The 16,981-nt window shown below is 45.4% G+C and overlaps 1 protein-coding gene across 6 annotated transcripts in view; it reads left to right on the top strand.

The window, feature by feature from the left end:
• Nucleotides 1-16,981, top strand: part of FRMD4A (FERM domain containing 4A) — a 206,719-nt gene that overhangs the window by 70,129 nt on the left and 119,609 nt on the right. For all 6 annotated transcript variants that reach the window (XM_010716644.4, XM_085216085.1, XM_085216076.1 and 3 more), the window contains exon 2: nucleotides 10,021-10,086. In XM_010716644.4, coding sequence (XP_010714946.1) covers nucleotides 10,021-10,086 — 66 coding nt within the window. The remainder of the gene's footprint in view (nucleotides 1-10,020; nucleotides 10,087-16,981) is intronic.

Below are 16,981 nucleotides of genomic sequence, written 5' to 3'. Positions count from 1 at the left end.
TCTGAAATGCTCTGAGAGTACCAATGGAGACTCTATGGGGAATTTGTAAGTGCAAAGGTACTGAGCTGTCCTCTCTTCCTCAATGCCCCCTTTCAGGCACAGCCAACAGCATACATGGCAGAAAGCTGCTCCAAAATGGGCATCATGTTCTCAGAGAGCAATGCTCTGAGGTATTGGATCTAGCTGCTGAGTTTGCAGGCATTGCATCAGGCTGTTCTCTCCTCTGTCTCCATCCTCAGCTCTTCTGCATCGATTCTGCACAGTACTGAAGAGTTGATGCGTTTTGTTCCAGAACAGAGCATCCTTTCCTGGCTCTTCAGAAGCAGAGGCTTTCAGAACAAAGATAGGATCAGGCAGAGAGCTTTATTCCAGATTTCTCCTTTGCATAGTTTGCAGGAGGAACACATTTATATTTTCATGAGTTGATGCAGAGAGAACTGGTTTTTAAATCTTGCTCTTTGTCCCCAGAGCATTTCTGCAAAGGCAGGCAAAGCATTCCCAATACAAGCAATGCGAAGTCCTGGCATCACTCAGAAGATGAACGGACACTGAGGGCCACGGTTTAGTGGGCATGGTGGCGATGGGTTGATGATTGGACTGGATGATCATGGTAGTCTTTTCCAACTTAATAATTCTATGATTTTAAGTCCTGTGAAGCACTGTTAGGGGTCAGTATCTACCAGCCCAGCTGATGGCTGCCCAGCCCGGACCCAGGCTGCAGTCCTGGCTGAGAGCACAGTGCCTGCTAAGCCCCATGCACAGCTATGGCTGGAAATGACTCTGTGACATGTTTTTACACTGGAAGTATATCAGTTCTTGCAGTGTTATTCAAAACAAAAAAGAGAAAGAAAAAAAAAGCAATTATGTATACAGATTAATGTTTTACTTTTTTTTTTTTTCCCTCCACATCTGGAATGACTTTTGCTAGTGTGTTTTCTATTATGTGTTATACATAACACCGTTTAGTGCAGTTTATTGACCAGCTCTGCTACAAACTAACTGAGTGATGCACAGCCCCATGCCTTGGCTCAATTGATCCGGGCGATCGCTGCTCACACCTCCAAGTGCTTGCTGATACAGTTGGTACAATAGACTCAATAAGCGCTAAAAGGACAGTTTGAGCCTTAAATCTTAATTTGTTCCTTCAAAATATTTCATGCATACTACGGCTTCTAGTGCCTTGGGTCAATTTGGTCATCTTCCTATGAACCTACATCGATTTTTTCTCCTCCAGCAAATCAAGTAAATTTCAGTAGCAAATAAATTGTCCTATTCTCTTCTCTAACTAAACCAAACCTCCTACAAATGTTTTCCCAGAAGACTTGGATGCTCTCATGTAATTACCACCCTGTCTGCATGCACAAATGAGTGATATCTGGAACAGTTTGCTGAAAATATGCCATGTTTGAAGTGTGAAACTGTACCAAAGGAAAAAAAAAAAAAAAAAAAAAAAAAAAAGCCGACATTTTTATATATATTTACAAGGAATTAAAAGTCAAATGTAGGATAGATTAACAGACATCTTAACATCTTTAGAAATATAGTAATTATCAATTGCTGTGTATTTTAGTACTGCATGGTATCATCATGCTGATGACTCGTGGGTTTTGCTACAGTTCAGAGTCAGGAGTGAATTGGAAAGTGACCAGGAATCCCCAAAGAGACATTGATGTGACTTGTAAAAGGAGTTCACTATTGGTAAAGGAGAGTCCTAGCAGCTAATTTAGATCCTTTTCCCTTAGACCATACTACTATGTGTACAGAAGCATAGCAGAAACTCTTCCAGTATATACTGTGCACATATGGGATGAAACGACAGTCAATACCTTAAAGTGCTTCTTATCTAGAGAATAAATTTAGCCTAGGAGGGAAAAAAAATTTCTACAGAGAAGGTGATGGTGAGGCATTGGAATGGGCTAACCAGAGACATGGTAGAGTCCCCATCCCTGGAGGTATTTAAGTGATGAGTGGATGTGGCATTAATGGACATGGTTTAGTGATGAGACTGTTTAGTTCAGGTTGGTGACTGGCCTTGATCATCTTCAAGGTCTTTTCCAACGTAGATGATTCTATGATTCAATGAATAAAGATGTTCTTTGCACAGCTTGGCGGAGCTGAGTTAGCTCAGGAGAAATTTGCACACAGGTCAAGCTATCTGAGGTTTTAACTGGGAAGTTTACAGCAGGGGAGATTTTCTAACTGTCATGTCATGTTAACATAGGGATGAGGAGACTTTTTTGCTATAGATTTTGTAGTAGTGGCATTTTGATCCCCTTTTGCAGCCTTTGGGCATTACTTTGGAGTAGGGACGGATAGTACATCCTACAGTCAGTTCAGTGAGATGAGGCCATGGACTGCCTGAGCTGCATGCCTGTCACTTCCCATGGGATGTGACCCTTGGGTTGCAATGCTGTCATGCGGACCGATGTGTTTCTCCTTGAGTAAAGATGCACACTGATGCTCAGTGCAAACAGCATCCATATGACTCATTTAGAACTTGCTTGTACAAAAGAACTTTAAGAGCTCTAGCATTTTCTTCATCTAAAAGCCCTGGTCCAAAGCAAGCATCCATGTTGAACTGCTGTTCCAATTGACCATTTGAGATAAGGTTTCTCAATATCAAGACAGGAGTGGAACAGTTTTCCTGAGTACCAGATGGGTTACAAGTCTTTCAGGTATCAGACATTTGTAGCCAGTGAATCCTCTAGTCTGAAACCAGTGCCATCTCCCTGAGGTCGGTGGGAGCTCCAGAGCTCAGAGGATGCTCTGCCGAACTCTCTTAGATTTGGCTCCTGCCTTGTAGACGGTGAGGATCTTGCTTGGAAGGATATATTTTTAAGCTGCCAACTGTTTTTTCTTGCCAAGAAAGGGAACAGCAAGAGTTATGTGGGAGAACGAGTCAAACATGGTAAGAAGTATGCACTGGGAAAGCCCTCTTCTGCATTAGCATCGGAAGGCAGAGTGGGTTCACGATGGCCTGGTTTCCTTCCATTTGAGAAGATTGAGATCTGTATTATTTTAAGAAAGAAAACAATACGTGACATAAACCAGCACAACCTGCACTCTAGTGAGGAAGCCATCCCGTCCAGGAAAGGGCTTTCTTATCTCAGGATATAGCTGAGAGTAGAGCTCCGCGGCCAGCCGCTCTCAGAGCGGTGATTTAGGCATCTGTTGGGTAATGCCCTGCTTGGTTTGAAATGCAGCGTTGGAAGTACATTTAATTCTAACTCCACGGCTCATGCACTGAGTGTTTGGAGGTTAAGAAGCGGCATTCCCGGCTTTAAAGTTCGCCTGAGAGTTATTGCTTGATGTTGTAAATGGACTTAAGGACCGTAGGAGACGGTTTTTCATTTCAGCCCTGATACAGTAAGCCACTTAAACACTTGCTTATGTCACGCTGAAATAAAAGGGATTTATGTGCATGGCTGTGTGCTTTGCTGAATCAGAACATTTTTGCTGATGGCTGTTTGCAGACAACATGAGAAACAACCTGTGCAGATTTCTCTGGGGGAATCTCGGGGCTGGGAAACACTGCCTGGAGCCTTCAGGAAGTATGGAGCCCCTAGGCAAGCCAGGAACTCTTTTGTCAGCTCTCAGGACAAAACAGGGAAGTCACCAGGTCACCCAGCCTACAGCTCTCCTTAGTACTCATCTGGTTGCTCTCCTGCAGTGCTCACAGAGCAGTTGGGTCACACCAAGCACATCCCAATGTACACACCTTCCCTTCTGCTCCAGGAAGACTTGGCTCTGTGAATCTATGATTCTGTGACTTGATGATTCTATGATGTTATGATTCTTCATTCCCTACTCGGTGGGATATGGACATGGATTATTCAAGGGATAGGACAAAATGTTGGAGGAAATCCAGAAGACTTGCATTTGATATATTCCCCTGGTGCTACAGATCTTATGGGAGATGCAGCATTGTCACTGGCATGTATTTTCTGGCTTTCATCTAGCTATTTATCATATGTGTATTTCACACAACTACAGTACATGTGTATTTGTACCAGGGAGACCCACCCTTCTTTAGTAGCCAGAGTCTGGTTATACATCACCAATCACCCTGCTACTCCTCATCATGTCAGCACCATCCACATCTACAAAATCTCTCCCAAGCCTAAGCTTTCTGCTCCAGAGATCTGTTTGCCACCAAGTTGCTCCTATGTGGTTGAAAATCTGACATTTTATTTCTCGTATAGAAATGCCATGGAAATGCTGCTTGGGTTTGGAACACAAGTCTTATGGGGAGTGGCTGAGGGAACTGGGATTGTTCAGTCTGGAGAAGTGGAGGCTCAGGGAAGACCTTATTGCTCTCTACAACTGCCTGAAAGGAGATTGTAGTGATCTGGAGGTCAGCCTCTTCTCCCAGGTAACAGTTATAGGACAAGAGATAACGACCTAAAGTTGTGCCAGGGGAGGTTGGATAAGAGGAAAAAATTATTCTCCAAAAGAGTGGTTGAAACAGGCTGCTCACGTAGGTGGTGGAGTCACAGTCTCTGGAGGCATTTAAGAAATGTGTAGATGTGGCACTGAGGGGCATGATTAATGGGCCATGATGGGGATGGGTTGATGGTTGGACTGGATGATCTTAGAGGTCTTTCCCAACCTTAATGATTTGAACAGATGGCAAATGTCCAAGGGTATGATTAGGATCTCCTTTCTAGGAAAAAAATCTGGTTTACAACTGACCTGTCCTGTTCCAGAACACCACGTAGCCCTTTCAATAGGAAATCATCACCAATTAATCAATTTGAATGGCAGAAGTGTTGTCTGTTGGGTTTCTATCCACTGTAGCGAGAAGCACTTGTACTTCTGTGTTGTCTTATTTTAGGATGTTGCCTTTGCCATAAATCTTCTGCCAAAATAAAATCACTCTTCTCCCTCTTCAAACAATAATTTACAGACCAGACATCCCACTTTTGGTTTAGGATGGACTCGTGGAAATAAGTGGTAGAAATGAGGACCAGATCCAGACTGCATGGCAGTCTCTCTGCCTGGAGTTTCTCCTGTCTTTCTCCCCACTCTCAGAGCTTCGAGTCAGTGAGGTTCAGGTGGAAATAAGCCTGCAGCTTTATTGTCCTATCTAATAAAGGGAAGAGCAGGGAAATGAGTGTGCAGGAGGGTTTTAGACCTGGAAAGCAAGCAGCGTGGAAAGGAGTAAGAAGTGGTCAAGTGGGAGCAGGGTGTTTAATCTAATGCTTTATTTTAATCAGCGGGCTGTCATCTCTCTCTATCTCCTTTCATCGGGTCTGTCCAAACGGCAGGCAGAGTGACACCGATTTTTGTGTGCTCAGCACTGTAATTGCCTCCTATACATGCAGTGAGCGTTTAGGAAATTTTCTGCCTTCAATTATAATTTCTGATTTGAGTCATGGAAGAATACACCGTATCCTCTTTATTTCTGTAGTCACCGGCTAATGAAACGTGCCACGAGTATTTATAGAACTGCCATTGTAAATAGCATTTGCATTTGGTGCCTTGGAGTTATTTAGTGTGACAGTGCCTTCACCAAGAGGATTTTTTCATTTTGAAAGGGAAAGGTTCCCTTTGGAGTCATTCCTTCCTGCTGCCTTTGCTGTTTGCAGTGGATGCAGCAGTTCTGTGGACAGTTGCAGATAATTTAGTGACAAGATGACACACACACGGGGACTAGCAGAGTGCAATGCAGCAACCGACTGAGATGCCACAGACAGTTTATAGAACACTGGAAACCTATGTTTGGAGTTACAGCAAAGATGAATAGAGAGGAGGGAAGTCGGCAGAGTGGTTCGTGCAGCAGTGCAAAACAGCTGCCAGATGGTCTTTCTTAGGAAAACCGTCATGTAAATATTTGAGTAGGAGCCTCCAAACGATATTTAAAGTCTGTTGCTTGTGACAAAGGTAACTAAACCTTCTTTTCCTCGAGAAAAGCAGCCAAGATACAGAAAATCTCACAAGTAGCCAGGAGAGATACTTGCTTTCTTTAGCATGATCAAGTGCATACATCAAAACTTGTCACTGACATCTCTCAAAGTGTCTTGCAAAGGAGGGCAGAATCATTCTTCCCATCTTCCAGGTGCAGAACTGTAGAATCACTGATGTTGGAAAAGATCACAAAGATGATGTAGTCCAACCATCAGCGCACCATGCCCACGTCCGTAACCACGTCTCTCAGTGCCACATCTACATGTTTCCTGAACACCTCCAGGGATGGTGACTCCCCCACCTCCCTGGACAGTCTGTGCCAATGCCTCACCACTCTTCTCAGAAAATTTTTTTTCCTAATATCCAATCTGAACCACCTCTGGCACTTATCTCTTACCCACTTAAGGCCATTATCTCTTGTCCTTTGGCTGTTGCTGGGAGAAGAGGCCGACCACCACCTATCTACAACTTCCTTTCTGGGAGCTGTAGAAAGCAATAAGGTCTTCTCCATAAAATCAGGGTGCAGGTAAAGCATGATGCCCTGTATGTGGTCAGCTCTCCTGAGCATCCACCACCTCATCTGTACAAATGGATTTCTTCAGATTTTTATGTGCCTCACAAGCACCATCTGTGTCTGTATGGTGTGGAGATGCGTTATCCTCAGCTTTCTAAAAGTGCTCATGTTCAGCTCTTCAAACACTCTGAGATCATACTGCATGTACAGGCACTAGAAGAAGTGACAGGTTTCAGAATGTGACGTACTGAGCTGTTTCAGAAAACAAACAAAAAAACTGTTGTATGTTTTGCTGCATAATTCCCATCTGAATTCGCGATCAGCTTGGGCCACAAAATGCATCTGGCCCCTCTTCACATATGAAGAATACTGCTCTCTGCCATATGGGTAAAATGTTAGCACTGAGTTTGTAGCACAGCCCCAACGCTTTGCACTTGCTGGGAAGTGTCAGAGGTACAGAGAGTAAATGACGCTACAGCCTGAACCACATGTTGGAGAGTTGTCTGAGTTCAGCACTAGGGCATGGCTTCACGTATGGAAAGTCCAAGTGTAGGATGAAGCTGGATCAGCTGTCCTGCCCAGTATGCATCTCTTTGGTTTGAGCATCATGGATATCAGGACTGTCAGGAGGTATTAGACACATGAATTTTTACTTCCTGAAGTTAGAGTAAATGGCTCCTAACCTCCAGAGGGCAAGTAGGGGCCTGTGCTGATGATACAGGAAACTAAGTCACTGAAGTCACAGTGAAAACTGGGACATGATTAGGAGCAAACTTCTCCACTTCCCTTCACATCAAGTGTCCTTCTCTACTATCAACAGCTCTGTCCAACAACTGATTCTTCTATGCTGAGATTTTACTTTTCTATGTTGAGGCGAAACCCCTGCCTTTGTGCCTCATAGCTTTCAGCTTCCCCCATCTTTCTCAGGGTAACAATTTCAGACATGGAGAACCACAGTTCTCTCCTCGCGGAGTTCCATTATCCAAATTCTGGTGTTGCTCAGCCCATCTTTAGTGACCTCCTGGTCCCACAGTCCCATCCACAGGGCTCTGGTTTTGGCTTTCTTTCTTGTTACACAGAGAAGCAGAAGGGATTCCTTGCCTTGTTCCTCAGTCTCTCACTGCTGTGCAACAGATACCACAGAGAAGTGAAACTGCAAAGCATCAGAAGCACCATCCTCCACATGGATGGCCTGTACCAAAACAGTTCCTTCTTGCTATGCTGTAAAACATTCCACTTTGACAATCTAGCAGAGTTTGTATTGCTCTGATGAAGGTAAAAAGCATGTAGTGTGGGATACAAATGCCTGGCAGAATAATAAAGTAGAGAGGAGGGGGGAAAGGGGTTGGGGTCAGTAGCCTGTAACACAAGCCTTCAAACCACTAAAAGGCACAGCAACAAAGTGACACTAAAGAATTAAAGTAGTATGCTCATGTGTTGCACGATCAAACTATAAAAATTACCATGGTCTTTGAGAGCCACCAAGGATTTCCTGATGGACAGAGGTGCTGGGGTGAGCTGATGTGAAAGTAGCATGATTTCTCTAGCTTCACTCTTCTTTCCTCCCCCCATTTCTGTGAGTGATGCTCACAAATTTGCAATTTGTTGATCATCTGTGCTGCATTTCAGACTTTCACTACATTTGGATACTGCCAGCTACCAGCTGTTCACATTTGGGATTTATGTAAGCAGCAGGAGCACTGAGAGGAGATTTTCCAACTCTGGGTTGGGAAAGCGTGGAATGTCCTTTTCTGAAATACTAAACATCACCTTTCCTTCTTGCTTCTTTTACATTCTTTTTTTTTCTCATTTCACTTTGTATAACTGATCGGGTGCTACCTGCTAATGCTGGACTGTGCTCCTATTCCTACCATCACGTGTCACTACCATGAGAAAGTCACTGCTTTCTTTCTTGCCTTGAGTAAACCCGTGTTAAAACTTCAGTATTGATGCACACTCCCTGTCTTGGGGATGACGCAGATATCTGACAGCAAGGGCATGAGAGAGAGATGGAAGCAGAGTGCTCTCAGTTTTGTCCACAGTGCTGCTTGGTGGAAGCCCAGCATGGCTTGTGGTTCCCTGCAGCCACATGAGCGGGACTTAAACAACCACACTGAATGCTGCTTAATACACAGTTTACACAGAAAATCTCTTAGCAAATAATATACCTTATGAGAAGAGGTATTTACCACATCTGAATTTTTGCTACAGGGGAGAGGCCGGGGGCCTGGACAAGGACTGATCTGTCCTGACTCCAGGAGGTGGGGAGGTGGACATGGGACAGAAGAGGTAAAGAGGACGGGAGCATCTAGGAGAGTCAACCAGCAGCATGAGAAGATAGTGCTGGAGATGGGATTGTTTGACTGGAGAAGAGGAGGCTCAGGGGAGACCTTATCACTCTCTACAACTGCCTGAAAGAGGTTGTGGTAAGGGGGAAACAGTGTCTTCTCTGAGGTAACCACAATAGGATGAGACAGAATGGCCTCAAGTTGCACCAGGGGAGGTTCAGATTTGATATTAGGAAAAGCTTCCACTCCAAAACAGTGGTTGGACACTAGAACAGGATGCCTAGTGAGGTGGTGGAGTCACTGTTCCTGGAGGTGTTCAAGAAACATGGTACTGAGGGACATGGTTTAGTGGGCAATATTGGTGGTAGGTGGACTGTTGGGTGATCCTGGTGGTCTTTTCCAACCTTAGTAAATGTATGATTCTATGGCTGAGGATGAAGACCTTGTGCCATGGCCATGACTGCCTAGGCTATGCATGCTTCAGAGTGTCCCCTCAACTCACCCAACACTCAGGATGTCCCTTGGATGAAGTGTAGTGGGTTACCAAGAGGCTGAGCAGCACAGCAGGGCCAAGGCATGTGTGACTGCCTTGTGGCTGCCTGAACGCTGCCCAAATCATGCCGAGGAAGAGATTTCCTAGAGTGAAAGAGGCTTAGTCTGCTCTTATCCCATTAGTGGGATTGTGTGTGTATGTGAGGGCTTTAGGGGCAGAGCCTGGATCCATGGCTGTGCAAAGCAAAGTTGTTCCTCTTCACAAGAGCTGAGAAAGGCTGACTGTAGAGGAGTTCCCTCAGGCAATAGCTCATTTACTTCTTACTACCTCAATCCACAGTACGTTGGAAGAAGCAACACATAAAACTGTAATTGATGTTGTCGTATGTGTTAAGAGTTGGAATAAATCATACTGATACGGAAGCAACGGTGAACCAATATAATAATTAAAAACATAAAGCTGTTAAAGGGCATCTAAAGGAAGACTACAAAGATGGGGATGGGTCTGGAGGGCAAGATGTGTGAGGAGCAGCTGAGGTCCCTGGGTTTGCTCAGTCCAGAGCAGAGGAGCTGAGGGTAGGCCTCATGGCGGCTGCAGCTCCTCACAGGGAGCGGAGGGCAGCGCTGAGCTCTGCTCTCTGTGACAGCGACAGGGCCTGAGGGAACGGCATGGAGCTGTACCAGGGGAGGGGCAGGGGGTGTTTGGGAAAGGGTCTGCACCAGAGGGCGGTGGGCATGGAACAGCCCGTTGAGCGGTCACACAGCATGCCAAGATAGAAAGCCACACGCCCTGAGTCACGTGTCTCTTCTCTCCTGCAGATGACCGAGGGCCGCAGATGCCAAGTGCACCTCCTTGATGACAGGAAGCTGGAGCTCCTCGTCCAGGTAGGAACTGCATGTTTCTCCATCTCCAGATAGTCCAGGATAAAAAGGGAGAGGAAAAGGTTTTCATTTGGTTTTCTCAGCAACTTCTTGCTGAGATTGCATGCAGAGCTGTATTTGTACCAGGGATAACATGCTTGTGGGAAGGGCTTTGTGCTAACAGTCCCAGTCCCCACTGGTAGAACAGAAAAGCAGGTCAGGTCATTTTTGATGCTGTTACTATATCATTTAATGGAGAAATATATTACATTTTCTTACAATACCCCCAGCATGGGTTTCCATCGCATTACTTGCCACTAAACTTGGTGTATGATGCTCAGGATGCAGTGCTGGTGCCATGGGCAGACATCACCGGAGATACTTCAGAGGCTAAAAATCAAACACAAATATGCATTAAAATATGTCTGTAAATTATCCTCCTATTTAAAAAAGCAACAATAATAGAGAATGAAGAAGAATGAGATTCTGGTGCTGGCCATGGGCTCGTGAATGTTGCCACATTCTGAACCTTCCTGACAATTTTGGCTCACTCCTCAGAGGTCACCAACAGGTTAACAGCAAGAATGAGAAGAATGCCTTTCCTTTTTGCGAATGCTGCTGGGCAGCCCCAGAAGCAGGAAATGAAACTTCCCATGGCTGCAGAACCACGACGCAGCTGATAGCTGGGGGAGCATGATCCCACCCAGGGAAATCTGAACAGGGATAGCAGGAGGTGCCATGAATCGCCGGAAGCATGTTCAGCCCCACTGCTGGAAAGTTGCTTAAAAACATCATTAACAAGATGCTAAGGGTGGTGAGGTCCTGAGTCCTTAGTCACTGAAAAGATGGAATCCCACAGCTCCCTGAGACATGTGGTATGCACTGGGCTGTGCGGTCAGAGTGCACCCAGGTGCAAGCCATGAGCCATGGGCTGGAAGGGGAATAGCTCAATAATTAATTATAACTCATTAGTTAGACTGAAATGTCATACCCATGGCATCCTCTGTGTCCTCAGAACAGGATAGACATGGACCTGTTAGACTGCATTTAGAGGAGGGCCAAAAAATGATCCAAGGGATGTAACACCTTCCCCAACAGGACAGGCTGAGAGAGCTGGAGGTGTTCTGCTTGGAGGAGAGAAGGCTCCAGGGAGATCTGAGAGCGGCCTTTCAGTATCTAAAAGGGAGCTATAGGAAAGAAGGGGACAGACTCTTTAGCAGGGTCTGTGATAACAGAACAATGGAAATGAAAAAATCGTTTCATTGAGGATGGTGAGGCACTGGCACAGGTTGCCCAGAGATGTGGTTGTTGCCCCATCCCTGGAGACTTTCAAGGCCAGGCTGGATCAGACCCTGGGCAACCCGATCTAGCTGTGGTGCCCCTGTTCATTGCAGAGGAGTTGGACTAGATGACTTTCAGAGGTCCCTTCCAATTCAAAGGATTCTATGATTCTGTGGTGCCAGATTCTGCACAATGAGCATTCCTGCACAAGCTTTCACCCACCTCACTGAGGCTTGGCAGATAGCTCAGGGGTTTCTGTCCAACTTTGTATTGCATCCAGAGGCACAGCCATAAGCACATCCATTGCAAGGATGTGGCACTTGGCTTCCTGTTTCATAGAGATGCCTCTGAAGTTTTTCTTAATTGCATGAGAACAATTGCTTTTTGGAGTATGGCTTTGCTAAAGCATTGTTTGCAATACCAATAATAATGGCTTAGGTTGGAAGGGACCTTAAAGATCACCCAGCTCCAACACCCTGCCATGGGCTCAGTTCCCCCACCAGCTCAGGCTGCCCAGGGCCCCATCCAGCCTGGCCTTGAGCACTTCCAGAGATGGGGCACCCACAGCTTCTCTGGGTAACAGTGCCAGTGCCTCATTGCCCTCTGAATACATCGCAGGAATCTATACAAGCTACACTGCCCAATTTCTTGTTTGGGGCTATTCTCAATAGCACTGTGCATACAGGAAAGCACACAAATAGCTGCACTGGTGGTGAGAGTGGAGGAGGCTGGGTTGGGAAACACTGGAACTGCTCATGTGATGTATTTTTTTAAGCATTTGATCACACCTTCAGTGGGAATTTCTAGTGATCAATATAGGACATGAATTGCTCTGTAAATCACACTAACTAGTCTGCAAGTGACCCATGGCTGAATTTTATTTGCGCAATAAATCTTTTTTGCTACTCTCAAGTAATGTATGAATGAGGAAAGCCAGGAGGTGTGAGTGTGAAAAATTCACGTCCAGAAAATGCAGTCACCTCTGCTGCACACAGCTTGACCCAGCTCTGAACAGTGCCCTGCTATGTGTGCACAGGATTGCCCACTGAGGCATCTTAGGTGCTTTTCTGGATAAATGCTGTTAGAGCAAAGGCAGCTCACAGATATAGCAAATACAGCACTCTGGAGTAGAGCAGACTGCAGAGGAAGAGGATGTTTGGATTCATGTCTCCAATACTGATATTCTTTGCAAATATGGGCAAAACACTGGTGTTCCTGCAAAGCTGCCAGCTTTGAGGTGGTCATAGGATGCTTCATGCCAGGCAGCAGCACAGAGTGGGAAGTATTCAGCCATGAGAATGATGTGCTCTTTGCCAAGGAAAATCTCACCAGCTGATCTGTTCGGCTCAGAACTGCTGCTGAGATTGGAGATAAAAGTTTTGTAAGGTCTGAGCACCTTTGCTTTGGTTATCAACTTATCTTGTAGCTGTAAATATAATCTTCATCCAACTCAGAACTTCTGGCTGCCACTTCAAAGCTGTGTTTATCCATGGATATCTCACCACAGGCTAATGAGGGATGATCTCTTGGCTTATGCCATGGAAGAGATTCTTCCATCACTGTGTTGGACCTTAGCAATCTGTGTTGGCTTGCATTGCTCGTGAGAAGAACTCTCAAATTCCCATGCAAAACGTGTCCCTTCTAACCAACCTCAACCTTTCCTGGAAGCTTTTCCAAAGCAAATTTCATGCTGTGTGGCATGTTTGAGGGAGACTGCTGGGAATCAGTTGAACTGATCTCTTCACCGTGGTTGAGATTAAAATTGCATCCTTACCTGGTTTGGGCTTTATGTAGCCTTGCAGCACTTGTATGTGATCTCACATGCTCTAGTTATAGGAAGGTTGCAGATCCTGCTGCATGAATGGGATGTATTTCGGGATGACAAAAAACAGCAGAAGGAGCTGGGTCTGATGGAATGAGGGAGATGGGTACAGCTCCCTTGAAGGGATGCGGGAGGGCTCTTGGAGCATCTTGAAACTGCTTCGGCCACTGGCTCCAGGGAGCTGAAATGATTTCCTCTGCTGCTGCCTGAGGGCTGCTGGGTAAAAACAGATGCATCTGGGAACAATCAGCATGTTTGCACAGAGCAGTGCATTAAGCAAATATACTCCTTTTTGCCTGCGAATTAGCTGCGATCAGACTCAGGGGGTTATGAATACAACTCTTGAAACATATGACTGGATGGTTAACAAGGACCATACCTCAGTCTGCAGGAGGATGGCAAGTGGTAAATGATCCTGCGGTTGCTCGCAGGAGTCGGCCTTGGCTCCGTTTGACAGCTCCTCCAGACCACACTGAAACGTTTCAACACCACAGATCCTCTTCCCAAACTACAAAGAGCTGGGAGGCTGGCCACACAGACGCTTCTGGTGGGACCCCCTCAGGCACATCTGTTTTATTTGCATTGCAGAGCCCCAAAAGTCAGCTTCTGACTCAAAGGCAGCATTTATAAGCCCTGCTGCAAATGCTTGGGTGATGGCACATAGCACAAGAGCTTTGAGTTACCTCCACCAGTGAAGTCATCCTTGCTTTAGGCAATCAAGTGGTCTGGACTACAGCTTTTTTCCCCCAAGATGGGTGGCTGCAGAGCGGTAGAGCAGCAGCTCAGGAAAGGCACAGACACAGGCTTGGAGGATAAAGGAAAGCCCTCTCCAATGCGTTTTGTGAGATAAATGCCGAAATTCAGAAGGTTTAATCATAAACTCAACAGAGGAGAATCATATGGAAATCTCTTCCTGAGGGTCTGAAACTCAAAGCCTGTTTGACTTAGGATTATGAAGAGTTGCATTTGGTATGTGTTTCATTTGATAAATGTCTGTTGATGATGTGTTGTGTGTGGCAAGTTTACATAAGACTTTTTTGACAGCATTTTCTTTGTGAGCAGGAGCAGAGCGTTGCTCTTCAGATCTTTGTATAGGCAGTTCTTTTCCTATTGCTGTTTGATGCATCTTTAGATCCTTACGCAAGAGATTTTTTTAGAAAGTTTTGGCTTTATCCAGCTAATCCTTTTCAGCAAGCAAGTCCTCTTCCCTACTCCTAGAAAATGGATTTTCTCACATCCCCTGCTCTCAGCTTTGCTATCCATTATATTATTTTCATGTGGTTGTGGATCATTTGTCTGCTGCACGGGGCAGGCTTGCACTGCTTTATTTAAAGAGTTTTGCATAATTGGCTCTTCATTCCTTTTCATCTTGATTTTTGTAAACATGGATTTTTCCGTGCTGGCCGAGTCCCACATCCTCACCACGTCTGCGCTGGCTGCTGGTACATTATCCATTTGCAGCTCCAGCCATCGGCATCCAAAAGTGCTAAGCCTCCTAATTCTTTCTCTCTGGAAGAGTTATTGCAGGAACAGAACTTGTTCATGGCTTGGAGCAGAGCTGTCTGTGGGGTCTGAAATTTGATCAGAGGAAATATTGTGAGTTTGATTTTTCCCTAAGAGCACTGAGCTCAAATTGGAAGAGCCAAGGATAGGGATGTGGAAGTTATCACCACGCTAGTCCATGGGTGTTTGGGTGGACAATCCACATGAAAGTCCATATTATCACTTCTTAAGTCATTATTAAGCTTGGAGTAAGCTTCCAAGTTTGGAGATGCTTCCAAGTCAGACCAAAAGCCAGTGAGTGGTGACAGCAGTGTGGGAGTTCTGGAGGAGATGCTCAGGTCAGAGCACACCAGGGACCTTTGCCCCTCCACACTCAGCCTCATTCTCAGTCTTGGGGAATTATACAGCACCTTTTGAGAGCAATGACTCCACTGATAATGGTAATAAAGAGGAATAAAATGTTCTCATCCCCTCCCAAAATGCTGTTGGAGTTTTTGCAATATTTTCAGTATTAGTCATGGTCAGAAGATTGCAATCAGCTGGGGCTTACTGGTGTTTTCTTGCTGCCTCACTTTTGCACATCAATAAGTAGGATAGCTACCTGGGTTGGCAAGGTAGAAAGATTGCAGAGGTTCCCCTTCAGGTGGTGTTGAGGATGGCACCTACTAGGAAAATGCACCTAATTTTGAGTACTGTATTTGTGTGAGTATTGCAGTGATGTGTCCCAGCTTCATAGCAAGAAAAACAAGCACCAGGATGGGATGAATCCCGTTGGGATGCCACAAAGATTGCAGAAGAGGGGCTCTAGCCCTGCTCCACTGCCAAAACTGGCTCTAGGCAGGGCTGTGGGGGCTGGCCTCTCCTTAAAAGCATCATCACCCAATGCAGAAATGTAGCCACACAGCCCTGACCGTAAATGGAGACGTTTGGGTGCCAGTCGTCAGGCAGGAGAGCCAGCAGCTCCCTGCAGTGCAGACAGGCTCTGCTCCAAAAGCACTTGTAACCATCACTGGAGCAGAAGGCAGCTCTGAGAGCGGGTGTGAGGGTGAGTATTACAGCCATTGCAGAAGGAATATACTGCTGGGGTTTCTTATAGGGCACGCCTATAGGGCATGGGGTGTGGGGACGGGCTGGCTCTCAGTGAAGGGAGGCTCCCTGCATCTTCCCACTCAGCCTCTACACTGCAACACAGCAGATAGAAAATATCCCTTCATCTTAGGGATGGCTTCATAGTGGTTCTCAGAGGTTCTGGAAGTCATGTGGTGGCCTGTCACTCCTTTGAAAGAAAAAATGTATGTTTTCTGCAGGGAAGGGAAATAACTGGAGAGCTGACTGAGCTTATATGGAGTTTTCCGCTGTGAATCTAGACAAATGCAGTCCTTTGCGCTGAGAAAATGTGCAAAAAATAAATCTGAGTCAAATTAAAGTTTGATCCAAAATTTGATCTAAATTCTGTAATTTTAAATTGATCAGAGCGAAAGCGATGCTCAGATCTGTGTTCCCAAACTGCAGCACTAGGACTCTGATATGTCTAATTTCAGAAACAAAAACTACAGCAAGAGCAAGAGTGTAGTTGAACAGTTTATGGAAAATTGCAAAGTAGATTTTTGACATCTTTGGCACTAGAAATTGTTGAGGTCTGCAGCTTTGGAACTTGAGAACCATCAACAAAACAAGAAATGCCCCCACTACATTCTGTCTCTCCTGATGGATGAACCACTTGAAGGCTCCATCTGGCCTTTCCCTGGCTCTTGAATCACCACTGGAGGAGTCTGATCATCTCTAGTCCAGTGAGAGCGATGGCAAATGGGGCAACTATCCTCCTGGCTTTGGTCACCATGGGATGGAGAGGGATGGAGGAAGGAGGCTGTTCTGCAAATAGGGAAATGGGAGTCAAGATTGGTGATTTGGGTCTGTGTTCTTGCTAAGTGAAGAATTGAGTTTTTTGACTGAAAAGTTGGCTGTTCATGAAAAACTAGCATTAGGAAAGTAGTTTTACTGTTGCTCTGAAGGGAACATAGTTCTTCTGGGAGTGTTATTGGCTTTTGTAGTCAGTTCATGTCCTGCAGACATGGCTTCAGCACAATATATAGATATTGCCTTTGACCAGGTAAATAAAATCATAGGTTCATAGAATCATTAGTTTGGAAAAGACCACTGAGATCATCTAGTCCAACCATCAACCCATCCCCATGATGCCCATTAACTCATATTCCCCAGTTCCACACCTATGCTTTTCTTGTACGCCTCTAGGGACAATGACTTCACCACTTCCCTAAGCATCCTGTTCCAACACATTACCAAACAGTTACA

The sequence above is a fragment of the Meleagris gallopavo genome, chromosome 1, assembly GCF_905368555.1.
Source record: "Meleagris gallopavo chromosome 1, MGAL_WU_HG_1.1, whole genome shotgun sequence".
Lineage (NCBI taxonomy): Eukaryota > Metazoa > Chordata > Aves > Galliformes > Phasianidae > Meleagris > Meleagris gallopavo.
This window is presented reverse-complemented; position numbering and strand designations above follow the sequence as displayed.